Here is a 27,654-nt window from a genome sequence, read left to right as displayed (position 1 = left end):
ATGGCAAATTTGATTGTGAATATTTCTCTTTTCTGGCTGCTGTAATCAATCTCTCTATTTTCCCCTGTTTTGGAAAGTCGTGGAAACGCATGTATATATATATATAATTGATGTAGGCTACCTAAATGTAGGTTTGATGTAGGTTTTACCCTTGTAGATGTAGATGTTACCCTTGATAGGTTTACCTAAAACTTTTACTTCAGACCTTTTTTTTTTACAGACTTTTTTTTTTACAACTAACTTTCTTAGAATAAAAAGTTATGCATTCACTTTAATTTATAGTGTTATTGAGCCTACTGACCTTTAACCCACTGACTCAGGAAGGTAAAGCTCAGGTGAAGAAGAACAGGAAATAATCTTTTCTAATCCTACTAGGCTAGCACCTGCCGGTAGATTTGGTAACTGCACATTCAGACTGCAATAATGTTTTTTTTCTCTTGCCAGGGCTATGGTAGTATCACTTTTGAATAAATAAATAAAAATGTTACAGTTCCTGGTAAATGACAGAGAAGTCAGTTTGTTGTTTCATGGGTTACATGATTTGACTAACCGGTCCAACAGACTGTCTTGTTTATCAAAAGCAAAACAAAGCAGAAGCATAACAACTGCTTTATCCCTTGAACTTGTTTCCATTGTTAGATTATATTCACTTCGAATGAAGTAAAGGCATCTTTAAGTACATATAAGTTGTAGCTGAGCACTTTACCAGGTATGCTCAAATGTATCCAACCAAGAAGTCATCTAGAACAGGGGTTTTCAACCTTTTAGGGCACACGCGTGTTTATCTAATTTTACTCTCGACTTTCGCGGGAACAGAATGAGGCATCAGTTTACTGTCGGGGGTTTTGTGTGTTGCATCGCATTTATAACCTCTGGTATTCTTGATTTTTTTTTAAGTCACCAGTCCATTTTGTTTTTACCGGTAGTTGTTTTTGCTCTAATTCAGTTGCGACAAACATGGTGTAACCACAGCCAATGATTAACTGGGAGAATAGTCAAATTGCCCTTTTAGTCAAACTAAAGATTTGCTAATAAAATCTCACATTTACAGCCGTTTCACTCAAAAATTTTACTGTTTCACTTCTGAATTAACAGGTGCTGGCGCCCCACAGGTTGAAAACCCCTAGAAGAACAGCAACAGAAACAATATTCAATTATTTAATTCCATTGGATTCTTTTGGATTCTTCAGTTCAGTTGAAGATCAGATTCATTACGCCAGCGAATTGAGACACAGCTATGGAGACAAAGTTGGGGGAGGTGTGATGCACAAAAGATAAAATTGTATCTTAGGTGTCATAGAAACTGCAATACTTCATCTTTAAATCAACTAAAATGACAGACTGTACAGAAAATGATCCATCAAGAATTGAAACTCTGCAGAGAAATCTGCTTCATCTTGTAAATGACTTACCTTCACTGTTATCTGAGATGCCCACTGCAGCAGGAAAGATGAAGACCACAAAGACTGGATCTAAAACAGAAAAAAGGTACTTCAGTGAACAGTGAAACAACTGATTCAGCAGAAGAAATGACAGTCAAGGAAAGCTGTGCAAGAGTTTGGACCAAGCATTTGTTTACGTTTGTTATTATTAATTCAGTCATTATCATTATAAGCATGAATTTTTTCAACCTGTTTAATAATACTGTTGTTGAAGATTTCTTTGGATTTGAATGCTATATTTCATTAAAAGACAACACAGAAAAAACTATCTCTGTCTATAACTGCTTACAGCTATCAGCCAAGTAAATGTCTAAGTCTAGTTTATTATTTAAACTTCTGAGTCAGATTTGAACTTTTTAATAGATACAATATTTTATTTGACTGTAAAGCTGTTTTGAGGTTTATAAGAAGACAGGAAGAAACTTCTTCACCTATAAGATGTTTGTCCAGATCCAACCACATCTCTGAAGAAAACCACAGAAGCTTTCATTCTGACTGCAGAAGATGAGCTGCAACAATTTGAGATGGAAGATATTACATTTTTGTTGTGTTTTTACCATACTTTTGAAAAATGTCCAGTGTTGAATAATAATAGTGCTTAAAAATGCTTTTGACTACTAGAATTTATATAACTATAAATTATTTGTAAAGAGTCTGTAAAGTGACTACATGGTTAAAACTCTATTGTGGGAGGATTCACACTTCAGCTCAAGTGCTTTCGGCTGATGGTTTCAATAGATCAGACATCTCAAAAAATGTTTCATGTCTTTGTTCTGTTCTGTTTGTGCTGGGGGCTTCAGACTGGTAAGTAAGTCGTAAATATATATTTTGTCTTAATATCAGTAACATTCTTCACAGATGTAAAATATCAAGGTGATTTAAACTTTTCATGACATAATTGACTTTGTAGGTTCATACATTGTGCTCTGGATAGAAGACAAAACTCTTAGAAGCCTAAATCTGTAAAAATAGTCTGTTCTCCAGGTGTGTTTGATGATTCAGTGTCAGTGATGGAGGGAGATTCTGTCACTCTAAACACTGATCGTACTGAAATACGTGAAGGCTACGACATACTGTGGAAATTTGGAGCTGAAAACTCTCTGATAGCTAAAATGAAGAAAAATAAGCAAATGTTCTACACATATAATGTTCCTGATGGGAGATTCAGAGACAGACTGAAGCTGGACAATCAAACTGGATCTCTGACCATCACAAACACCAGAACTGAACATGCTGGAGTTTATCAACTAGAGATAAGTGGAGCACATCTGACAACAAAAACATTCAATGTTTCTGTCTATGGTGAGTAGATATATATTTGTCTTGTGCTTCAAATGTTTTTATTAAAGGAATCAACAGCATTGTGGCATAACAAAAGTTGAGTTCATTAAGCCCTCGTCTAGCAATGCCAAAGCTCCAAATGCTAATTGTCTCATTGTATCATTGCAAAGAGCAACATTCCAGGTTTGTGAATATTTATTCATAGCAAATTCTTGATGGCATGAGTCCAAACCAGTGAATGTGACTTTAAAGCCCATGCTGATGAAAACAAAATGATCATGTTTACTGACAGTTCTGAAGCTTGCACATAAAGACTCGTCGTTCAGAGAGTGCTTATGTTTGGTTAACTAATCTGATGAATAACATTATATTAGATCCGTGCAGTACATTAGGTCATAGGTTTGTCTCAATGTTAATCAAACAATAAAAGAAAAGATCACTTGCTGCTTTTGGTTGAACTAGCTTTAATAATCAATTTATTTGTAATAAACACACTAAAGTGATGTTTATCTGCATCTTTTGTCTTATTTTTACTAATAAAATTAAAATAAAATAAAATAGCGACAGTATCTCACAGAAGTGAGTACACCCCTCAAATTTTTGTAAATATTATATCTTTTCATGTGACAACACTGAAGAAATTACATTTTGCTACAATGTAAAGTAGTGAGTGTACAGCTTGTATAACAGTGTCAATTTGCTGTCCCCTCAAAATAACTCAACACACAGCCCTTAATGTCTGAACCGCTGGGCACAAAAGTGAGTACACCCCTAAGAGAAAATGTCTAAATTGGGCCCAAAGTGTCAATATTAACATTTACATTTAGTCATTTAGCAGATGCTTTTCTCCAAAGCGACTTACAAATGAGAATAGTAGAATCAATCAAATCAAAATGAGAACAACAGTATGTAAGTGCTGTGTGAAGTCACAGTTCCATCAGTAAAATGCTCGTAGCAAGGATTTTAATTTAAATTGGAAGTGGATTCAAGTGAGGTGGGAGCGGGTGCAGTTCTTATTCAGGAGGATGCTGCGGGAATTGATCACCCAATGGTAAATCGTATGGTCTGAGCACTGACAGGCTGACCCCCCACCCCTTCAACATCTGCAGCAATGCTGGTGGCACTGCTGCAGAGCTCTGAATATGACGCTGAGCATGTGCACTCAACTTCTTTGGTCGACCATGGCGAGGCCTATTCTGAGTGGATCCTGTCCTGTTAAACCGCTGTATAACCCAGTTTCAGGGTCTTGGCAATCTTCTTATAGCCTTGGCCATCTTTACGTAGAGCAACAATTCTTTTTTTTCAGAGGGTTCTTTGCCATGAGGTGCCATGTTGAACTTCCAATGACCAGTATGAGAGAGTGAGAGCGATAACACCAAATTTAACACACCTGCTCCCCATTCACACCTGAGACCTTGTAACACTAACGAGTCACATGACACCAGGGAGATTAAATGGCTAATTGGGCCGTTTACTCAGGGGGTGTGTTTACTTCTGTGAGATATTGTGTGTATATATACACACTCTAAAAAATGCTGGGTTGTTTCAACCCAAGTTTGGGTCAAAAATGGACAAACCCAACCGTTGGGTTAAATTTTTAAATGCATTTTTTAACCCAACGGTTGGGTTTGTCCCAAATTTGGGTTGAAACAACCCAGCATTTTTTAGAGTGTATATTAACATATTGATATATTTAACATTTTAATTTTCAATTATAAGTCTGTCCCTTAACACATTCTCAGAACACAAAAGGTACAAACCTTTTCAAAAAGGTACAGTGCATATTAGATATTAGCTACATATTGGTACCAAAAGTGTACATATTACTAACTGGTACATATTAGAACCTTTTTAAATAGTATTGTTGCAGAATATTACTGTAACTGTTTATATATTCAAATGTTTAATTATTTTGTATTTTGAGATGATGGAAACACTCACAGACTATCAACACACTCAACGCATTTAACTAGAAACAAGAGTGCTGCTTAGATTTATCCATATTCCTTTCATTCTCTGATGTTTTTCAGCTCGTCTGCCTGTTCCTGTCATCAGCAGTAACTCTTCACAATGTTCTTCATCATCATCATCATCATCTTCATCAAATTGTTCATTGGTGTGTTCAGCTGTGAATGTGAGTCATGTGACTCTCTCCTGGTACAAAGGAAACAGTTTATTGTCCAGCATCAGTGTGTCTGATCTCAGCATCAGTCTCTCTCTACCTCTGGAGGTGGAATATCAGGATAAAAACACCTACAGCTGTGTGCTGAACAATCCCATCAGCAACCAGACTCAACATCTGGACATCACTCACCTCTGTCACACATGTGCAGGTACGGCAGTGCTGATATAAAGTGTAATTATTTACTGATCTGATCTCTGTCTTCTGTTGTAGATCAGACTGATTCACTTACATTTATGACTGTCTCTCTTTTTACTCTCCTTCAGCTCCTCCAGTCTCTCTGATAGTGTTGATCTCTGCTGTTAGTGGTGGTGGTGGTTTTCTGTTGTTTGTAACTGCTGTTGGGATCTTCTGCATTTACAGGAAATGCAAAAAAGCAGGTCAGCAGATCAAAAAATGTATGCAATTGTCAAAGTATTTGTCTTTTATAAGTCACAAATTTTGATGTAAGATTGAAAACTTTGTTTTAACATGTACTATTGTTAATGCAGTCCAGACCCAGGAGAAAAACAAAACTGATTCAGCATTGTCCAAACCTACAACACGAAAAATGGTAATATCATTATTACTTATTTTGTCACATTACATCACTTTATTACTTTTTACACATTATTATTACACATTATTACTTTTATATTTACTATTTTACATATTTAAATTATTACTATTATATTAGGCTACTTTACACATTATTATTATTATTATTGCTATTATTAATATATTAAATAATTATATCGCCCAAAAATACCCTTCTGAAAAATAATGTTTTACTACGAATAATAATTAAAAAAATATTTTTTTTTTAATACAATTTTGGTGAGGATTTTATATATATATATATATATATATATATATATATTTTTTTTTTTTTTTACTCACCGTTACAATCCTGCACTACAATCCTGAGTTTCTTTTAGGCAGTTCACCATTCACTTCTATTGCATATTTTTTTCCACACAATAAAATTGAACTGTAACTGCCAGTCCTCAACTTTCTGCACACCTTTAGTGTTTGCCGGAAGAAAGCGGGTAACTCTTTATTATTGCGGGTTATAAGCTAACGGTAGACTTCCGTTTTTGTAGAGGTCGGAGAGACGTGATGAGAAAGTGGTAGTCTACCCTGTTTTATTTACCTCAGAGAACAGATTTCTCATCTCAGAAATATGTCTAGAACATGTGCGAAGGAACAACAGGTTTTGTTTATCTGGTGACGTTAGTGATGTTACACTGAAGCTTCAAAGCGTGTATCGAGTATGCAGCACAATTTCTCAGAAAGCTCGAGAGGGGGTTCGGCGAAAAATCGGCAGCTGTCAGCAGGAAGTGGCTGCTACTGGCAGCAGACAGCATAGCCATAAAAAATGTATTTATTATGTCTATGGCAGACAGTACCTGCCACTAAAAGCGGCAGGAAAACCGGTAGCAGCACATTTATAGCCTTTTTTCACAGCAGCTGAACTAATTAAACTTATCATTTTGATGGCGGATTGTAATCCAGAAAGATCCAAATGACAATCATCAGTGACAACTGGAGATTCACCCGTAAATCTACAAGTAACACTAATACAATGCTGATGTTGTTAACATTAACGATTTGAGAACAAAGTATAACAGTAATAATAATTTGCACGGTTTAGCATGATCCGAGCTAAGCGATCATTAGATTTAATCATCATCGGCAGCGCGATTTATTGTAGGCCTAATGCTTTTTTCCTCAGTTGGTCAGAACAAAAGTGGCAGACATGTTACTTACTTGTTCAGATGATATTTTCCAGTGAAAATTCTTATATTGGTCATACTTTCAAGACGCAGAATCTGTGATTCTGAAGTTCAGTATCCATACCGGTGCGGTGACTGACAGCAAACATTAGATTCATCCGCGCTGACGAGCTGTGCCGACGCACAACGCACGTATATATATTAGTTGTTCCACATACGACTGCAATTGCAGGTTTCAAAGAAGAGATGGCGACAAAGAGGAAAAATCACGGACTGCAGCTTTAAATTCCAGCTGAATGTTTATGTATAAATGTATATATGTGTGTGTACATCGATGTTTGTGTGAAATACTGAAAAATATGCCCACACACACACACACACACACACACACACACACACACACGTAGCTGTTATATATATATATAAGTAGCCAAAGACAAAGTCAGTGCTATACAATGTAAACAGTATAAAATACATCCAGTAAGTAAGTAGACAAACATGTAAATCAGAATCACTAACAACAATCCTGAGGTATTTACAAGACTTTCTTTGTATTGGGCATTTTGCACCATTCACAGCAAAACCCTGGATGGGTGTTTTCTGAGTAAGCCTTGCATCTCTCCTCATTTCCCTCTTCCAACAGCCAAGAGGATTCATAAGAAAATGGTGACATTAATATCTAAATTACCTTATTAATAGTAGACATGCATGCACAGCCGTTACAGCTATTATATTTTGTCATCAAGTACCTAGCAGTGATCACATTTTCATGCATAATGTGCACACCTAGTAAGCAGTTCTTGTAAACCTCATTGTGGTGTCTACAGGGCTGCAGTGTGTACATTTTGTAAAATTCCTGGCATGGCTCAGACTTTGTTCTCCATTTTGTTACTAAAATGAGGAGCAAAAAACATAGCATTATTACAAAGATAAAAATTCAGACATGGCAACTGAGAAATTGAATGGTATAGCACCATTCAAAAGATCTTTAATCAAATATGTAAAAGAAATACTGTCTAGCCAGCAGAAGTGTGCCCTCTTTCGAAATGAGTCCGTATCCACCAGACTTCTGAATTTGGAACAAACCAAAGACAGATTTAACAATGCAGCATCACCCTCCTCCAGGACCACATGAAGAAGAATTTCCATCAGGACAGAACTATTAGGTATTATAAACAAACCAAAAAATTACTGCAATTTCCAAACATCACAGCCTAACCTTCCTTAAACAGTTCACCCAAAAATGAAAATTCTGTCATTAATTACTCACCCTCATGCCGTTCCACACCCGTAAGACCTTCGTTCATCTTCAGAACACAAATTAAGATATTTTAGCTGAAATCCAATGGCTCCATACCCAGCAATGACATTTGCAATGATCCATTAATTTACTAAAAACATATTTAAATCAGTTCATGCGAGTACAGTGGTTCAATATTAATATTATAAAGCAACTAGAATATTTTTGGTGAATCAGCTTGTCGAATCAGCGGTTCGGAGCGCCAAAGTCACATGATTTCAGCCGTTTAGCAGTTTGACACGCGATCTGAATCATGATTCAACACGCTGATTCATTTGTGCTCCAGTGCTTTCTGAAGCAGTGTTTTGAAATCGGCTATAACTAAATAAGTCGTTATTTTGTTTTTTTGGCGCACCAAAAATATTCTCGTCGCTTTATAATATTAATATTGAATCACTGTACTCACATGAACTGATTTAAATATGTTTTTAGTACATTAATGGATCTTGAGAGAGGAAATGTCATTGCTGGCTATGGAGGCCTCACTGAGCCATCAGATTTCAACAAAAATATCTTAATTTGTGGTCTGAAGATGAACGAAGGTCTTACGGGTGTGGAATGACATGAGGGTAAGTAATAAATGACAGAATTTTCATTTTTAGGCGAACCAACCCTTTAAACAGAATGGGAGCACGTAATTCTTAAAACATTTATATGCAATCCACATTTAAGTCATCCGCAATCCAGGGGCGGATGTACTGGAGTAGCATGTGGCAACTGCCACTCCAAGAAAAAGCTTTGCCACCCCAGAATTATCACAGAATAAAATATAAAGTTTTCAGCAGTGGTGCTTCAATGTGATGACCTAAAAAAGACAAAAAACTGTTGCATCAGCAGGTTCCTGACTGACAGTATTTTGTATTTTTCCTTGCAGAAATCAAAGAAGGAGCCTGTGTATGCAAATGTCACCAAAACACGGTGATCAAAACAGAAAGGAGAGCTGATATGGGGCCTGACTCACACCTTTTAGTACATATTTATTCTCTGCTACTCAAGTAGTAGACCTACTCAAAATATAGAACATCCAGATTCATGTTCTATTGTTAGCACATTGGAAATGTACTAAACTTATTAATATTGATCCCACCCTTCAATGTTCTCTCTACTCCTATTTAAATGGGCAAATTCAGCACAAGGACATCATCGCTCTCTAGTGGCCAAAGCAGAAAATCCCCTTTCTCTAAGAATAGCACTGCTTTTACACGATAGGGTGCGCTATGATGCTGCTGTTCTCACAGTCACTGCTCTGATGTTTATAATAATAAAAACAAACTCAATTAATCACAGATTACTTTGGTTTATTAGAATAAAAAAATCTTTATACTGTCATTGCTTGAGTGGCACCATCTGGTGTTTTCAGGGTCATGTGACAATAAGTAATGTGAAAATTGTGTCACTAAACTGTGGTGCCACTTGATGTGCATGTGAAAGGGATAGATGAAATTCATTATATTTTAATGCGGAGTCAAAGCTCACTTTTTCATTTATTGTATAATTGATATTTTGATTATATAATTGATATATTGATATTGTATAACATACCCATTTGGTTGCAACTGCTTCCATTTATTTTCGATCACAAGAATGCACAAATCAACTCACACATTTACAAAAATAGTGTTAAAATAGCATATGTTTACATCACATTTCTATTAATTTTCCTCAAAATTAATTTTCCTCGAAACAGAGGGAGCTCACAAGCAGAAAACAGAAGTTATGAGGAGTGTAACAGGAGTGTGACAGATATGCGGATGCTTTAGTCTGGTCTCAACAAAGGCACAGGAAACTTCAGAAATCTACCCATATACCCTTAAATATGGCACTATTTGAGGGGACAGCCATTTGTAGTGGTGTCCGAAACCACACTGAACATTACCAAGTGCACTCATTCAATCCCAGAATGCACCACAATAACGAATGCACTGTGAGAGTCGCGCCACATACCGAATACATTTCCGCTTCTGACCAGAGGATGCCGACTGCAGCTGAAACTTCCATCCATCCACTTCCCAATGTGGCTACAGTATATCATATCATAGAGATAAATACATTTTTACTTCATTATTAAATGTTTTATTTAAGATTTATATATTCTAGTTTCCATGACAGAACTCAAGATCATTTTTTTCATTACTGCTGGAGCTGGCAGTTTGCTAAGCTTCAAATGATTATCAAACAGCAAGCCCAAACTTTGCAAAGCAGCAGTCCTTCTGGCGCACTCAGTGTCCGAATTAGTTCACTGGTTTTTATTCATTCCTTCAAGTGGACTATATTAGTGGACTCATGTAGGGAATAGTGAATGAGGGTATAGGGGCAATTTTAAACATTGTTCACCTGCTGAATGTTAAATGGATCCAATCCATCTTCATTAGAAATTATTTGATGATGCAGCAATAAACTAGCTAGTATAATTTAATGCATTTTTTTTTCTTTTCTTTTTTTTTTTTTTAAACTTTGCTGATTTGAAATATGATCAAAACACTATCCATCTTAATGACAAATGTTAATGACAAAAATAAGAGAGCAAGTGACAAATATCTGTATCAAAATTGGTCAATATTGTTTGTTAAAATCACATGCTCTGAATGCCCAGTGTCACCAACATATGTATCTATTTTCCACCCAATAGATCAAATCGTTTAGAAAACCAACCACAGCAGGTTTCAGTTTGACTCAGTTTGAAGATGAACCTCGGTAAACACACACACACACACACACACACACACACACACGTGGGCCTGCCACAAAGCATGTTTGAATCAAATTTGACCATGATTGTAAACAAAAAGCAGATATGAAGGGGTGAGACCTAACACACACACACACACACACACACACACACACACGTGATTTATTTACATATTTTTTTAAAAATTTCTTAATCTTAAGTCAAAAATGGTTTACATTTGGTTTATTGAAACAAATATTTTGTAAATACAATCGGAGTCTTTTTTGTGGCATTTTAGTTATATTTTTGTACATATATGTTATTATTGCAAACATAGGCACTTCAGAACTCCCCAAACTACAAATTCTAAACTTTTACAAAATACTTATTTTAATTTTATTTTTAATACTAATTTTAACTTTAATACTAAATTTGTTTTGATGAGTTGGCCACATCCAGAAAAATGAATGGATCTCTATGGCCCTCTGCTGGATATATACGGTCAAAACACCTCTAAAACTTTTTTTACCAACATTTTTTTTTCTAGCCAGCAGATGGCAGAATTCTGCAACTTATATTTAATTCAAATCATTATTAATGTAATTTTTTTTTCAGGAAAAAAAATAATATTTCATATACACACTAATGGTGTAGCTGAGTAATTGTGCAGTAAAAAAAGTACCACATATCCCCCAAAACACAGAATAAATGTATATTTGAGAAGTTATATATATATATATATATGTATATATATATATATATATATATATATAGATCAAAACAAGTTCATCAAAGTTGTGATGTGTATATATATATATATATATATATATATATATATATATATATATATATAAAATTTGAATTGAAGATTTAAAAATAATTTTTACACAATTGCTCTGTAAATGTGTGGAGTCCAAATTGACCCCAAAGAACCTGAGTGTATAAGGGGAAATGAGGGCCATATGAGGGTTAACTGTGTACTCTGGTTTTTCCAAATTTAGAAAAAATAAGCAATTTTATAATCACTAGAGTTATGCTTCATTTCACCATGAAATGTAGTTCATCCACAATTCACACAATATTCTTCTAGAACCCCAATTCCAGAAAAGTTTGGACATTTTGTAAAATGTAATAACATCAAGAATCTGTGATTTGTTAATTCTCTTAAAATTTTATTTAACTGACCAAAGTACAGAGAAAAGAAGTTTTCCCTAACCAATTCAATTGTATTTTAGAAATATAAACACATTTTGATTTTGATGGCTGCAACACACTCCAGAAAAGTTAAGACATAGCTATGTTTATCACTGTGTCACATCACCTTTCCTTTTAATTACAGTTCTTAACTGTTCAGGAATGGATGATACTAATTGTTACAGTTTTGCAAGTGGAATTTTTGCCCAATCTCACCTGATACAAGACATCTGCTCAACAGTCTGTGGTCATTGTTGTCTGATTGCCTGTAGAATTTCAATAAGAGTCAGATCTGGACTGTAGGCAGGCAGTCAAGCACATCCCTTCTACGGTGTAGAGTGTCTAGAAACCACTCTGATGTTGCACGTGCAGAATGAGGCCTGGCTTTGTCTTGCTTCTTAGGAAAGATGTCATCTTGATGGCAGCGTGTGTCTCTATATGCATCCATGTCAATGGTACCTTCACACAAATGCAAGTCATCTATTCCATTTGACTGATGCTCCCTCATACCATGACAGATGTTTGCTTTTGCACCTGTCACTGATGAAAATCTGGATAGTTCCTTTCATCTTTGGGACTGAGAACTCGATGTCGGACCCAGCGAATTTGGCAGCATCTCTGCATTGAACAGATGTATAGATTTCTCCTTGTGTAAAAGAGATTCGAGTTGCATTTCTTGATGCAGTGTCAGACTGTTAAGTGACATTGGTATTCCAAAGTACTTCCAAGTCCATGAGGCCGTATTTAACACAATAGCATGACGGTTTCTAATGCACGCAAAGGTCACACACATTCAACGGAGGTCTCCTGCCTTGACCTACACGGACTGAGATTTCTCTGGATTCCCTGAATCTTTCCACAATTTATATTTGGTAGATGGAGAAAGACATCAATATTTTGCAATCTTGCACTGACAAACGTAATTTTTGAATTGTTTGAGAATTCTCTCATGAAGTTTGGCACAAAGTGGAGAGCCATGACTCATCTTTCTTTGCAAAGACCAAGTCTTTGGTGGATGCTCCTTTTATACCCAAACATGATACACTCACCAATTCACCTGGTTATTGTGGACTGTTTCAAAACCGTTTAACTTGGATATTCTATATTCTGTATCTTTTTACATTTTTTTTTCTGCCTCTGTCCCAGCTTTTTTTTTTTTTTTGAGTGTGTTGCAGCCATCAAAATAAAAATTTGTTTATATCTACATAATACAATTAAAGGATTAGTTCACTTCCAAATTAAAATTTCCTGATAATTTACTCACCCCCATGTCATCCAAGATGTTCATGTCTTTCTTTCTTCAGTCAAAATATAATTAAGGTTTTTGAGGAAAACATTCCAGGATTTTTCTCCATATAGTAGACTTAAATGGCCTCCAAACGGTTGAAGGTCAAAATGACAGTTTCAGTGCAGCTTCAAAACGTTCTACACAATCCCAGACGAGGAATAAGAGTCTTATCTAGAGAAACCATCGCTCATTTTCTAAAACAAAAATTAAAATCATATAAGTTTTAACCATAAATGCCCATCTTGAACTAGCTGTCTTCTTATTACTGCCCTCCACAGGTTAAAGTTTGTTATATACTAATTGTTATATACTTGCACAAGCATATTGTATATGACAATTTAGTTCAAACTGTCATAAGGTTGTAGAAAATGACTGATGGTTTCTCTAGATAAGACCCTTATTCCTCATCTGGGATTGTGTAGAACTCTTTGAAGCTACACTGAAACTGTCATTTTGACCTTCAACTGTTTGGTGCCCATTGAAGTCCACTATAAGGAGAATAATCCTGGAATGTTTTCATCAAAAACCTTCATTTCTTTTCGACTGAAGAAAGAAGGACATGAACATCTTGGAAGACATGGGGGTGAGTAAATTATCAGGAAATTTTAATTTGAAAATGAACTAATCCTTTAAGTTGGTCGGTGAAAACAATGAAAACCTTTTCTTTGCACAATTGTCAGTTAAATAAAGGTTCAAGACAATAAACAAATCACAGATTCTTAATTTTATTGCATTTTACAAAATGTCCCAAATTTTCTGGAATTGGGGTTGTACTTTTAGCCATTTGAAACAGTCAGGTATCATCAGTCTCAGAAGAAAAGCTGTCACTGGTGCAGTACCCTTTTGAAAGGCACTAAAGGAGGTACTAATATGAGCCCCTAATCTTTTGATAAAAAATTATGAATATTTATTGATTAAGAACAGTTAAAGTCTTTAATAATGGCCAGATGAACCTTATATCATATGCAAATGCAGCGCTTGAACTAGGAGTGTCAAACTCTGTCATGGGAGGATTCACTCGACACTTCAAAAGTTCTGCCGTTAGATCACACACTGAACCACTGAGAAAATGTGTCACAGGCTGGTTTTGTTCTGTTTGTGCTGCTGGAGCCTGACTGGTGAGTTAAAAAACATTTTCATAGCTTGTTTTAGTAATAACTCTGCTGCTACTGTTCAAATTAGATTATTTTCATCTGCTGTTATGTACCAAATGAATTATGAATATTGTATGAATATAATACAAGATCTACAAACTTTTTTTAATAAATCAGCTAGATATTTCCACTACCCGTCTGAAAAATGATTGGAAAGAGTAACTAGATGTTCAGGTCTCAGAGGAAAAATGTCTTAAAAATATATACACCTGTTCTATTAATGCTAGGCACCCGCTTTATTCAGTATAAAGTGTTGCACAGATTGCATTTCTCTAGGGTTATACTTTCTCTCCTACTATCTCGTCTCTCTGCAATAAGTGTGAATTTGCGGCGGGCTCTCTTGGCCATCTTTTCTGGGCATGCCCAACACTTGGTGAATTCTGGTCAGAAGTTTTTCAATTTCTTTCTGAAGCTTATACATGCAAGCTTCCCGTTGACCCTGCGACTGCCATTCTTGGCTGGTCAACTTCCCTGCAGTGCCTTAATCATGCTACTTGACTGCCTATACAGTATGGCATGATGTTCGCCAAAAGAAGAAAAATTCGAAGCCACTATTCAAGATCTGGTTGTCAGAACTTTCCTCCACTCTGCATGTGGAAAAACTGAGATATAGTATCTCTGGAAATATAGATAAATTTGAAGCTTCTTGGAGGCCTCTTTTCAATCACCTGTTAAAAACCAACAATGATGAAACAATTTAAAATGTATTTTTTTTTATTATTGTCATTTTTGTTAACTTCTGTCTTCAATTTGAAATCTAATTGTTCTCTTTTATTATTATCAGTTTTCATAGTAAATTTGCCTATGCATTTTTTTTTTCTTTCTTTGCCTATTCTATATCTCATTTGGTCCTTTTGTATATATATATATATATATATATATATATATATACAGCTATGGAAAAAATTAAGAGACCACTTAACATTGATTTCTGAACTTTGAGTGGTCTCTTAATTTTTTCCATAGCTGTATATATATATATATATATATATATATATATATATATATATATATATATATATGAATTTAAAATATCCAGCACAATTAAAACTGTATTAAATCTGTATTTTCAATCTGCAATAATTAGCATGTATTTATTGTCAATAAATGATGAAACTTTAAACACTGATTGTTTCCTACACTTTAAAACAAATGAAAGATTAAGGATGTGTTGCGCCAGTAAGGATCAAGCTTTAATCTAGATTAAATCAAGATTTCTCCAATAATTCTGCCAAAATTTAAAATGTAAAATAAGCAGACTTAAATTTAAACCATCATTTTGATCCTAGTGTTAATTAACATTTAAAACAGATCAACTTTAACCCTGTTACTTTAAATTAAATTAAAAGTTGTTGCTGTTTTAGGAAACCTGTTTGCTTTGAGTTCATATCTGGGGTTAATGCATTTATGTGTTTAATACATTAATATTTAGTGTCAATATCCAGTGTATTACTGTGTGTTGGGTTTAAAGTTGACATTTGTGAAATGGATAATAATAATTTTTATGGTATAAAACACTGTGGCATTAAGCTACTATGTGCATTGTGACATTTTGTTATTTGTGGTTATCTGTATTTTTTCATAAATTATGCTGCCATATTACTCCATTAACTGCTACCTGAAATATATATCTCCAAGCAATCTGTAAGCGCTGCGGCAATATTTTCTCTTTCTGCTTAATTCTAACAGTCACTCTGTCACAGTAAAAGTAAAGTAAAAGTTCATAAAGACCATTGATATTTTGCATCACCATATTTTACATTTCTCCAGGTGTGTTTGGTGATTCAGTGTCAGTGATGGAGGGAGATTCTGTCACTTTATACACTGATCTTACTGAAATACATGAAGATGACGACATACTGTGGAAATATGGAGCTGAAAACTCTCTCATAGCTAAAATAAAGAAAAAGAACCAAACCTTTAACACATCTGTTGTTACTGATGGGAGATTCAGAGACAGACTGAAGCTGGACGATCAAACTGGATCTCTGACCATCACAAACATCACAACTGAACATGCTGGAGATTATCAACTGGATATAAGTGGAGCGAAAGAATCAACAAAAACATTCAGTGTTTCTGTCTATGGTGAGTGTCCAAACATTTACATATTCTATTTATATATTCAAATGTTTAATCATTTTAGTGTTTGAGATGATCATATTCCTGTTTATTCTCTCATGTTTCTCAGCTCATCTGCCTGTTCCTGTCATCAGCAGTAACTCTTCACAATGTTCTTCATCATCATCATCAAATTGTTCATTGGTGTGTTCAGCTGTGAATGTGAGTCATGTGACTCTCTCCTGGTACAAAGGAAACAGTTTATTGTCCAGCATCAGTGTGTCTGATCTCAGCATCAGTCTCTCTCTACCTCTGGAGGTGGAATATCAGGATAAAAACACCTACAGCTGTGTGCTGAACAATCCCATCAGCAACCAGACTCAACATCTGGACATCACTCACCTCTGTCACACATGTGCAGGTACAGCTGAACTGATATATGTGATTATTTACTGAGCTGATCTCTGTCTTCTGTTGTAGATCAGACTGATTCACTTACATTAATCACTATCTCTCTTTTACTCTTCTTCAGTTCCTCCAGTGTCTCTGATAGTTCTGATCTCTGCTGCTGCTGGATCTCTGTTGATTGTTGCTGCCGTCGGGATCTTCTGCATCTGCAGGAAATGTAGAAAAAATGATAAAGAAGGCAAGTGTTCTCTTATCCTTTTAAACAAGTAATAAAAGAAATAAATCTTTTTTTTAAAAAATGCTGATAGCCCTGTTTTATCATTTAATTAAAATTATTCTCACAACACTCACATCATAATGTCTATTTGCATATAATGACACTGAACGTTGCTGTTTACTCAACTCACACACAAAAAAAATCAGACTGCATTCTTAAACTGCATCAATGCTGAAAATTCAAAAACATAAATGTTTATTTTTAATTCAGAAATAAAATAGCTTTCTCCATTTTATGAACATAATCTTACATGCAGCTGCTGCTCAAATCAAAATCTATATAAATGATGACATTTGTTAAACCTGAATGCTCATTAAATAAAAAGAATGTAAAATACTTTTTAAACATCCCATTTCTGTTTGATTTATGTGTAAATATATGTGTGATTTATGTGCCTCTCTAAATGTAATGCTAAACACTCTTTTAGGAACTTTTTGCATGTGGAAAAAGTAACAGTCCTAATGGCAAATTATATTTGTTGATGTGTGTTTTAAAAACTTTGAGTGTTTCTTTGGTGTTAAATTTGAAAGCTCTAATAGTAACACACAGTTAAGAGTGAGTTTTGTGGTTTTAAAGCATCTATTGCTGTTGAAACAGTTGAGACTCGTGAAGACGAGATCACTTACGCTGAGACGAAATTCTACAAGAGAAACTCACAGAAAACGGTGAGACAATTTACTGTTCATTTGTTCAATATTTGTATCATTTCAGCAGAGAGTCATATGTAGATCAGTGTGCACTTCTGATAATATTTTAGTCCATTTTTAGCACTTAAGAAGAAAAAATATGCTCTGGTAAATCGTAACACAAAAAGTCAAACTTTAAAAAACAAAATTATGAGGTTAAAAACTCATAATTACAACTTAAAATGTTGAAAATATTGCATACAAAAAAAAGAGAAAATGAGATTAAAAATGAGATTAAAAACTGAAATTAAGACATTAATTTTGATTTGTGTATATCATAATCTGATTTAAGGACAGTTTGGAATTTATAATCTCATAATCTGGACTTTGTATGTCACTTTTTTATGATTTACCATGATTAGCTTTATTTCTTTTTTCTTATGTGGTGGTCAGACCTGTCTTGATAACTACTTTGTTGGCCAATATACTGTCCCAGAGAAAATTGTGATAAACGATATTATTGTGATTTTAATACTGTTTTTTATACCACTTAATTATATATTAAGATATATAATGATAATATAACGGCATAATAATGCATGCACAAGATGCTGCAAAAGACGGTCAAACATTCATCTAATACACGTTTACATAGAAATGAAACAATGAAAAAAAAACCCCAGCACAAATGGAATGTAAAAAAATGCATTCTCTCTCGTGAAACCCACTTAACTCTAGCTGTGAGAGAGCAGCATTTTGCGTTTTTACATTTATATATGCATCAGTGAATTGTGGCTTTGAGTCTATTTGGATTTATTCTTTCATACTGGAGTTATCAGGAAAACACTATAAGGCCTCAAACGATGCTCTCTTTTTACCTGTCGGTGTCCGATATTATATTGCGTGACAAGTTGATATATTGATTATTGCAACAGGCAATAATCAGGCACAATGATCTATCACATAAATCTCACACACAACCACACCATGTGTTTATAAAAGAATTGTTACTTGATTATTATTGTATCTTGTGTATGCATTTTCACAGAAAGTTAAAGAGGATGATCATGTGGAATATGCACCAATCGCATTCAGAAGATGACCAAAACTTCAAGGTTTTTCTGAGTACAAAACCCTTATTTGATCATTTTCATTGGGAACCTCCTGCAACGACCTCCGACTCTGAGTCTATGGTTAAGATTTGGGATTGTGAGAATCACCATGTTACATCAGGAGATAGATAAGACATACAGCAGGGATCAGATCATGTAAATCATGTGGCCCGTAAGAGCATTTTCATGTTTGCAAAACATAGTTGCTAAACTAATCATCAAAGGGTGACAAAGTGAACCGTGCCGTGGGCTCGTTTATATATATCTGAACACAACTGTGGTTTGATCCGTTGGGTAGATAAACAGCTTGTGCATGAGAATGAGTCTGCTGCTGGATGTTTGCATTTGATGTCAGAAGGTGTCAATAAAGTAAGCGTGTGTCTGAGGCGTCAATAACCCGTCTGTTCGTGTGTGTGACTGAGGTGTCAACAGTGTGTCAGTGCGAGTGTGTCTGAGGTGTCAGTCTGTGTGGACAGAGAGTCGTTGCAAGGATTTTTGCATTTTACTCACATGAAACTGTTGATTTCTGCTCTACAGGGAAGCCATTTTACTACATAATACTGAACTCATTAGTGTTGATGTTTGACAAAAAGGTCTCTCAAGTCAAACATGAATGCTGATCTTATGCAGTGATTCAGCAGTGCTACACTCTCAGGTACACCATTGTACCTTATTTACCCCTTATTAGTACCTGAATGTTTGAGAAAGTCCCTTCAGTGACACCTGAGAGTGTAGTTTCAGTAGTTATTTCCAGCTCTAGTGTTCTTTCTAAGAACTATTCTTGATACCTGTTTTTTTTTTCTTTGTAATAAAGGTTATATCATGCACTGGCACACTGGGTTATTTTAAGAATAAATGCAATTATTTACAATTCATGATTTGTGTTTAAAGGTTTTCAAAAAGTTATTTTGTTTTATAATAACAGGCTCCTGTCTGTAGGTAAAACAATGGTTGAAATTTAATGTAAGATCAATAACATAATCAGACAGAAAATCTCACCTTAAGTTTCCACTGATAATGGTGAAGATCAGACACAAATACATGAGGACTGCTCAAGATATCCGTTCCTGCTCCATCTCCAGCTTTGTAAAGCCACCTGAGGATCAGGGAACAAAACATGAGGAATGAGGAGAAAGAGTGTGATTCAACAGACTTGTTTTTGTTTTTTAAGAAGAAAAAAAAGCATTATCAAAGATGTGGTTAATGAAGTGTTTAGGAAGATTGTAGTAGCTATGCTAGTGTGCTCAGAGTGGGTGTTTACTGGTCAGAAGAGCCTCATCTCTGACATCTGTGATGATAAAGTCTCGAGTCCCTCCTTCAGTGTGGGTCTGAGGGACTTTTCACGAATAAAGTCTGATCTGTAATAACAGCACACCTCCTCAGTAACACAGAATGAGGAATCATTCATGTCTGAAACACAGGACTCAAACATTATTGGTAAAGTTTACAAGCTGAAGTTCAACAGCTCGTGCGCTAGTTTATGAAAACATTCAAATAAAGAGCATCAAATGAGTCGAGGTTCTCAAGCTACATGATAATAAAACATTAATACACGTGTGCAGTGACAGTAAATGACCCTCTGTTGTTTATAATACACCCGCAACACGAATACTAGCACTAGCTAGCGATATATTTGTGTTGAGTTGATCTGTTTCCTTTTATGTAAATTTCATCCCGCATCAAATGTATGTCTCCACCTAATGCTTCTGTATTGTACACCTAAAAACAGGACTATATGTATAGGAACTCACAGAAAATAAACCCCCTTAAAAGTGAAACTAATACAGCGTTTGGCCACTAGAGGACAGGAGTCATATTTCGGCTTGTTCTTCTTCTATGATTTGGCGGTTGGTAAACAACGACCTGGTGCAGTACCGCCACCAACTGGTATGGAGTGAGGACAAGCCCACTTAAATTAGTATCTGTAAGGTATTGCAACAATAAATTATAACGCCTATCTTTTGACTTCTTTCGTAAAAAATATATTTTAAATCACAGCGTTTTCAGCTTTCATAGGTCTTTTGTAAATATGTTGCATCATTTTAATTATCCTGCATTAAAATACTAGATACTGTAATTTATCTAATTATGGCTGTTTTTTACTGTTATTATGAAGACTGCTGTTCATATTGCTGTCAGAGCTTTGGTGAATACATAAATTATTGCAGTTTGTGTTGATCTAGCCTATCCTTTAATAAAGGATCATGTACGTCAATCTTTCATGTGTACATGCATCACTTCACTGGATCAATATGTATTGTACTGGACATTTATGAAAAATGGTAGGAGACCACAATGCTTTTTTTGCTGTCATCACTTGAAAAATAACAATGATTAATACATTGTGTTACAGTCATGGTTCAGTATGAATAAGGGCTTTTTAAAATGCTAAAATCAGTACAGACAATAAAATATATCAGCAGACAATATTCACCTAATTTGTAAATTCTTTTCACCAATCAAGTCACTTACCAGCCTGCAAAATGTTCTTGACATGTTTGTTCTTTAAGAAGGATAGATAGACAAGAGAGATAAAATAGATCTTTATGATACATTTCCGGAGTAACAAGCATGTCCACTGGTCACATTGAAGGCAAAGTGTACAACTGTTAATTAGTGGAAATGACAAGTAACTTGTTGAATTGTAATGATGATGGTTTCAGTGGAGCTCTGGTTATTTGGAGCATGTTATTATCTGGTAGGCCTACCTATAATTGTTATTCAGTTAGGTACTGAATAGACATTTTTTACACTGGAAATTTTCTGCCAGGACATTACCTGCAATGCATAATTTAAAACACAGGTTAAAAACCTGTGAAAAATTAATATGAATAATTCCTTCATATTGTGCCCTATTTTTACTGAATTTTAGAGTATAGCACACGACTAACAAATGCACTGCTTAAAACTAGAATTGCTCAATCTGTAGTTTAGTAAAATTAATAATAAGAAAACATATAAAATGTAATTGTTCAAAAATGTGTAACTGTTCAATAATTCAACTGAATTTAAAATACAAATATCTGATCATAAACATGTTTGTTACTTTTGCAAATAATTTTTTTATGAACAAATCTAAATGAACTTTATTATTTTTTTATGTGTATACTACGCAGAAACACACTCAGCAAACATGCAATGCAACCCCCAAGTACACGTATAAATTGCCTGATATATCATTAATGCATCAAATTAAAGTGTGCACTACAACAAGTAGGCATATTCTGCATCAGCGTGCCATCTAGTGTCAAAAGTCATCATTCAAAGAATCCAGTTATCATGAATCAGATGTTTTTAATGTCTAGTTCCCTTTCAGTCGGTCACGTTCGACGTACGTCAGTAGTGACCGATGAATTGGGATATCGCTTAGAGAGCCCTATCATCTTCGTGTAAACTAAAACAAGCCAATGGAATTGGCGTGCGATATTTGCATAATGTGCACCGCCCCCGACAGGTGTATATAAATAGGAAGCAGATGCAATCACACTCTGTCTTTCGCTTCGGAGCCATTCACTGGTGTCCTGTTCAGAAGACTCCTTTCTTCGTTTGTTTTATTCTAAAACATTGCCTCAGAAGAGGATCTGCAGCGAGCTTTCAGTGCTGGTGAAGAGGGCACGTTCAGCGAGGTCGCGAGTGTCCGAGGAGCTGAGCTATAAGCTCTAAAACTGCTGTTTTCACAGCAACACAAAGAGTGTGTGTGTGTAGCGATTTGGGCCGGTTCCTCGGTGTGTCAGGGAGTGGTGTACCTGACACATCGCGTCGCTCCCTGGGTGCTTCAGCACGAGTGAGTTGACTTCCCCTTCTAAAAGAGCTTTACAGACGAACCTTGACAGTATGTCATTTCGTCTGTGCGTTACTGGGTGCGGTCGTTCCCTGGTCCCTGCTGATGGGCACAATCGTTGCATCTCGTGTTTGGGCATTCTGCACGCTGAAGCAGCTTTTGTGGATGGTTCATGTTCCCATTGCGGGAACATGACCATCGCGGTGCTGAGGTCGAGGCTCTCCTTCCTGAAGTCTCAGGAAGCGGGGGTCCCCTCTCGCGTACGACCGTTTTTTCCGGCCCCGGGAACCGGAATGACGGTACGGCGCTGTATAGGGAGGGCGACCTGAGGATAACGGTCAGGGCTCCCCCGCCGAGCGGAAACGCTCCTCGGGCCCCTGCCGCCTCATCAGCACCGCAACCCATCGTGCCACCGTTGGTTTCCGCTGGGCCCTCTACGGACTGTCCAGCCGTTATCTTTGGTGTGCCGGCGGAAGATCGGATGTCGATCGCTGCATCGGAAGGTGAGCCTGAGTCCTCGGGGGAGGAAGATTCGGACGCGCTGCCGCCCGGGACGGTAGCGTTGCCCGAGTCGGATCCCGAGCTCACGGCTGTGCTCTCCCGGGCCGCCTTGTGCGTCGGGCTTGAGTGGAACCCTCCACCTGTCCCGGCCCATCTCGGTTGGACGATTGGTACTTGGGGGGGGGGTCGCGCTGGTCAAATCCAGCGTCCCGCCCCAATGCCTTTCTTCCCGGAAGTACACGATGAGGTGACCAGGTCTTGGCAAGCTCCGTATGGGGCTCGTACAGGGCCTGGTCCCTCGTCCGCCTTCACCTCCCTGGACGGCGGGGAAGCCAGGGGATACGCGAGGATCCCGCCAGTCGAGCGGTCTGTTGCGATGCAGCTGTGTCCAACGGCCGCTGGCTGGCGCGGTGAGCCGCGTCTCCCGTCCCAGGCCTGTGAATTCTCAGCCGGTCTGACTGAGAAAGATTACAGTGCCTGTGGGCAGGCTGCCTCTGCCCTGCACGCGATGGCCCTTTTGCAGGTCTGTCAGGCGAAAGCGCTGTCGCAGATGCCCCAGGAAGGTCCTGACCAACAGCTGCTTGGGGAGCTGCGCGCTGCCACTGACCTTGCCCTCCGGGCAACGAAGGTGACAGCGCGTTCTGTTGGCCAGGCGATGTCTACTCTGGTAGTCCAGCAACGCCACCTCTGGCTGACCTTGGCAGACATGAGGGAGACCGACAAACATCGGTTCCTGGATTCCCCCGTGTCCCAGGTCGGCCTTTTTCGGCGACGCGGTGGAGAGCTGTGCCCAACAGTTCTCCGCTGCACAGAAGCAGGCTGAGGTTATCAGACATGTCATGCCACGGCGGTCCGCTGCTGCCTCCACCCAGCCGCCCGTGGCTCAGCCTCAGCCCGCTCGTCACCAAGGGCGCCCGCCTGCGTCTTCCTCCGCCCCTGCTAAGTCGGCAAAGCAGCAGCCTACACCAGCCAAACAGCAGGGTGCCGGTCGCGGACGTGGTGCCCAGCCCGTCTCTGCCTACCCAGGTGGCAAGCGGTCGGGGAAAACTCGGCCCTGAGACGGGCGACCTGGAGCGGAAGGTTCCTGCCCTTTGGGAGAGTATTCCATCTGCTCTCCCAACCCCGGAGGAGGGCCGGGGGGATTTTGTGGCGGCTGTCCATCTACCGCCGCTGGCTCTCCGGAGTCCAGCGGTACCCACTTTGCCACAAAAAGAGCAGTTTCCTCAAACTCCAGGTCACAACTAGGTGTGTCTGCCAGTGTGCCAGGCCCCGCCTGGCTGCTGGCAGCTCCCTCCCCATTCGCCAGTAGGCGGCAGTGTGATGGCGCAGACCGCGTCCCGTGCGCCGTCTCCCATGCACACTGCTGCCTCGCAGAGTCCGACCCCACTCCGGGCCGCTCCCAAGCCGTCCGAGTCGGGTCCCTCTCTGCCTTGCTGCCCCATCCCCGGTGCGTCTGTGGTGCCTTTGGTCCCGCTGGCTCAGTGTCTGGAAGCGTGGATAGCGCTCCCCAGCCTGTCCAGTTGGCTCATTCGTACTATCAGACTCGGCTATGCGATTCAGTTCGCCCGGCGTCCCCCGGTCTTCAGGGCTGTCCACTTCACTCCGGTGTCGTTGGACAGTGCAACTGTTCTCCGGGTGGAGATTGCTGTCCTCCTGGCAAAGGATACAATCAAGCCGGTCCCTCCAGCCGATATGAAGTCGGGGTTCTACAGCCCCTACTTCATTGTACCGAAAAAGGGCGGTGGGCTACGGCCAATCCTGGACCGTCCCCAGGGTTGGTTTGCAGCAATAGACCTGAAGGACGCGTGCTTTCATGTCTCGATTCTGCCTTGACGCAGACCCTTCCTCCGGTCTGCGTTCGAGGGTCGGGCATGCCAGTACAAAGTCCTACCCGACATGGTTGTAGCTCCCAGCCGGTGGGGTCTTCAGGTCAACTGGGACAAGAGCAAACTCGCCCCCGGGCAGAGGATCTCTTATCTCGGTCGCGAGCTAGACTCGGTCGCACGGACTGCGCGTCTCACCGAGGCGCGCGTCCAGTCGGTGTTGAACTGCCTGAGCTCGCTCAAGCGCAGGAAAGCGGCTCCACTGAAAGATTTTCAGAGGCTCCTGGGGCATATGGCATCTGCAGCCGCGGTAACGCCGCTCGGATTGCTTCATATGAGACCGCTTCAACACTGGCTCCGCGGCCGGGTCCCGAGATGGGCGTGGCAGTGTCCCCGTGACACCGAGCTGCCGTCGCACCCTTGTCCGGTGGTTGGACCTTTCATTCCTGTGGACCGGAGTACCCCTCGAACGAGTGTCCAGGCACGCTGTGGTCTCCACAGATGCCTCTGCCACGGGATGGGGGGCCACGTACAACGGGCATGCAGTGACAGGTCTTTGGACGGGGCCTCAGCTGCATTGGCATATCAATTGCCTCTAGTTGGTAGCTACAAGAAGCCCGCTTCAAGAAGCTGTTGTCAGGCAAGCACGTTCTAGTCCGCTCACACAGCACTGCGGCCGTTGCGTACATCAACCGTCAAGGTGGTCTACGCTTCCGTCGCATGTTGCAACTCGCCCGCCATCTCTTGTTGTGGAGTCAGAAGGATCTGAGGTCCCTTCGGGCCACTCGTGTCTCAGGTGTGCTCTACCGTGCAGCCAACGAGCTGTCACGGCAGCCTCCACTTGCGGCCGAGTGGCGGCTCCACCCCCAGGCGGTCCAGCTGATTTGGCAGCATTTCGGCGAGGCCCAGGTAGACCTGTTTGCCTCCCCGGAAACTGCCCACTGCCAGTGGTTTTATTCCCTGACCGGCGGCACGCTCGGCATGGATGCCCTGGCACACAGCTGGCCCCCGGGTCTGCGCAAATATGCGTTTCCCCCAGTGAGCCTTCTCGCACAACTCATATGCAAGGTCAGGGAGGACGGGGAGCAGGTTCTGTTAGTGGCTCCGTACTGGCCCACTCGGACCTGGTTCTCAGACCTCATTCTCCTCGCGACAGCCCCTCCCTGGCCGATTCCTCTGAGGAAGGACCCCCTGACTCAGAGACGGGGCACCCTGTGGCACCCGCGTCCCGATCTATGGAACCTCCACGTGTGGTCCCCGGACGGGATGCGGAGGTTCTGAGTGATCTCCCGCAAGCGGTCGTAGACACCATCACTTCCGCTAGAGCTCCTTCCACTAGGAGTCTCTATGCCTTGAAGTGGAACCTGTTCGTCGAATGGTGCGCCTCTCGCCGAGAGGACCCCCGATCATGTTCGGTCGGATCCGTGCTTTCCTTTCTGCAAGAAGGGTTGGAGCGAAGGCTGTCTCCCTCCACCCTGAAGGTGTATGTCGCTGCTGTCGCTGCACATCACCACACAGTTGAGGGTAAGTCCCTGGGGAAACACGATCTGATCGTCAGATTCCTGAGGGGGGCGAGGAGACTAAATCCTCCTCGCCCTTCCTCCGTACCCTCTTGGGATCTGACCCTGGTTCTCACAGCTCTCCGGGGTCATCCCTTTGAGCCTTTGCGATCAGTTGACCTAAAATTAATGTCTCTCAAGACGGTTCTTCTGGTTGCATTGGCTTCCCTGAAGAGGGTAGGGGATCTGCATGCATTTTCGGTCGACGAAACGTGCCTAGAATTCGGGCCCGGTGATTCTCACGTCATCCTGAGACCCCGGCCTGGATACGTGCCCAAGGTTCCTACCACTCCCTTCAGAGTTCAGGTAGTGAACCTGCAAGCGCTGCCCTCGGAGGAGGCAGACCCAGCCCTAGCTTTGCTCTGTCCCGTCCGCGCTCTGCGCGTTTACGTGGACAGAACGCGAAGCTTCAGGACCTCAGATCAGCTCTTCATCTGTTACGGAGGCCAGCAGAAGGGAAAGGCTGTCTCCAAGCAGAGGATGGCCCACTGGATAGTGGATGCCATCGCCTTGGCGTACGAATCCCAGGGCGTGCCTTGCCCACTCGGGTTGAGAGCCCACTCCACCAGAGGGGTGGCCTCTTCCTGGGCGCTGGCTCATGGTGCCTCGCTGACAGATATCTGTAGAGCTGCGGGCTGGGCGACACCAAACACGTTCGCTAGGTTTTATAGCCTACGTGTAGAGCCGGTATCCTCACGTGTACTCGCATCCACTAGTCGGTAGACGTGTTGTACCCACTCTAAGTGTCGGCTTGCAATGCCATTCCCGCCACTGGCCGGATACGTGCATACTTTCACTCCAGTCGTGTTCCCCGCTTGGCGAACCCTGTCGAGTTCCTCCGCCTCCCCCTTCGGCTCGGACATTGCGGAGTGTCTGATGCCAGGCCTACATCCGTCGCTGACGCTGTCTGTTGGCTGGGGCCCATATGTCGTGACCCCTCTACGTGAGCGGTCCCATATGTGTAATTTCCACGGTTTAAAACTCCCTACGGGCCGAGTCCGTGTCTTTCCCTTAGCAGAGCCAGCTCTGCTGTCACCTGTCAGATGAGTCTCCCCCTACCAGGTGGAGCCATCCCAGGGACTCCATATGCGTACTGCCCCCCGGGCCAGTCAATGTGTGTATTTCCCACGTAAACTCCTCCCCCATTGGGTAGGTAGTGGTCTCCGCAGCGTCCCTTTCGGGTTCGCTTCCCCAGTGTGTCCAGTTTACTTAGTGGGTATTGGTTAGACAGCAGTAGACTCTCCCAGTGTAAGCTCGCACCCTTCACCGCCAGCCGGTGCTA

General features: G+C 40.0%; 1 protein-coding gene and 2 long non-coding RNA genes across 3 annotated transcripts; 2 read left to right on the top strand and 1 right to left on the bottom strand.

The window, feature by feature from the left end:
* Positions 1 to 1,107: 1,107 nt before the first annotated feature.
* LOC137027954 (uncharacterized) lies at positions 1,108 to 6,066 on the bottom strand. Its single transcript, XR_010896116.1, has 6 exons — positions 5,785 to 6,066; positions 5,383 to 5,441; positions 5,138 to 5,256; positions 1,874 to 1,951; positions 1,413 to 1,472; positions 1,108 to 1,235 (listed from the first exon to the last, which is right to left on the bottom strand). It is a non-coding gene; the product is annotated as an uncharacterized lncRNA (long non-coding RNA).
* LOC137027955 (uncharacterized) lies at positions 5,197 to 9,713 on the top strand. The gene is made up of 3 exons (XR_010896117.1): positions 5,197 to 5,285; positions 5,397 to 5,458; positions 8,795 to 9,713. It is a non-coding gene; the product is annotated as an uncharacterized lncRNA (long non-coding RNA).
* A 5,907-nt stretch (positions 9,714 to 15,620) lies between these two features.
* Positions 15,621 to 18,698, top strand: LOC137028192 (SLAM family member 5-like). Its single transcript, XM_067396962.1, has 5 exons — positions 15,621 to 16,312; positions 16,416 to 16,706; positions 16,818 to 16,931; positions 17,568 to 17,635; positions 18,645 to 18,698. The coding sequence occupies exons 1-5, from the start codon at positions 16,021 to 16,023 to the stop codon at positions 18,696 to 18,698; spliced, it is 819 nt and encodes a 272-aa protein (XP_067253063.1). The 5' UTR covers positions 15,621 to 16,020.
* Positions 18,699 to 27,654: the final 8,956 nt, after the last annotated feature.

This window comes from Chanodichthys erythropterus, chromosome 10 (genome assembly GCF_024489055.1).
Source record: "Chanodichthys erythropterus isolate Z2021 chromosome 10, ASM2448905v1, whole genome shotgun sequence".
In the NCBI taxonomy this organism is placed as follows: domain Eukaryota; kingdom Metazoa; phylum Chordata; class Actinopteri; order Cypriniformes; family Xenocyprididae; genus Chanodichthys; species Chanodichthys erythropterus.
Note: the sequence above shows the minus strand (reverse complement) of the source record. Positions and strands in the feature narration are given on the sequence as shown.

What these genes read in the sequence shown, in the direction of transcription:
- LOC137028192 (XM_067396962.1), top strand. Translation starts at nt 16,021, where the DNA reads ATGGAGGGAGATTCTGTCACTTTATACACTGATCTTACTGAAATACAT. An exon ending in CCTCTGTCACACATGTGCAG is followed by an intron (nt 16,707 to 16,817) that starts GTACAGCTGAAC and finishes ACTCTTCTTCAG; the next exon opens with TTCCTCCAGTGTCTCTGATA. An exon ending in TAGAAAAAATGATAAAGAAG is followed by an intron (nt 16,932 to 17,567) that starts GCAAGTGTTCTC and finishes CTGTTGAAACAG; the next exon opens with TTGAGACTCGTGAAGACGAG.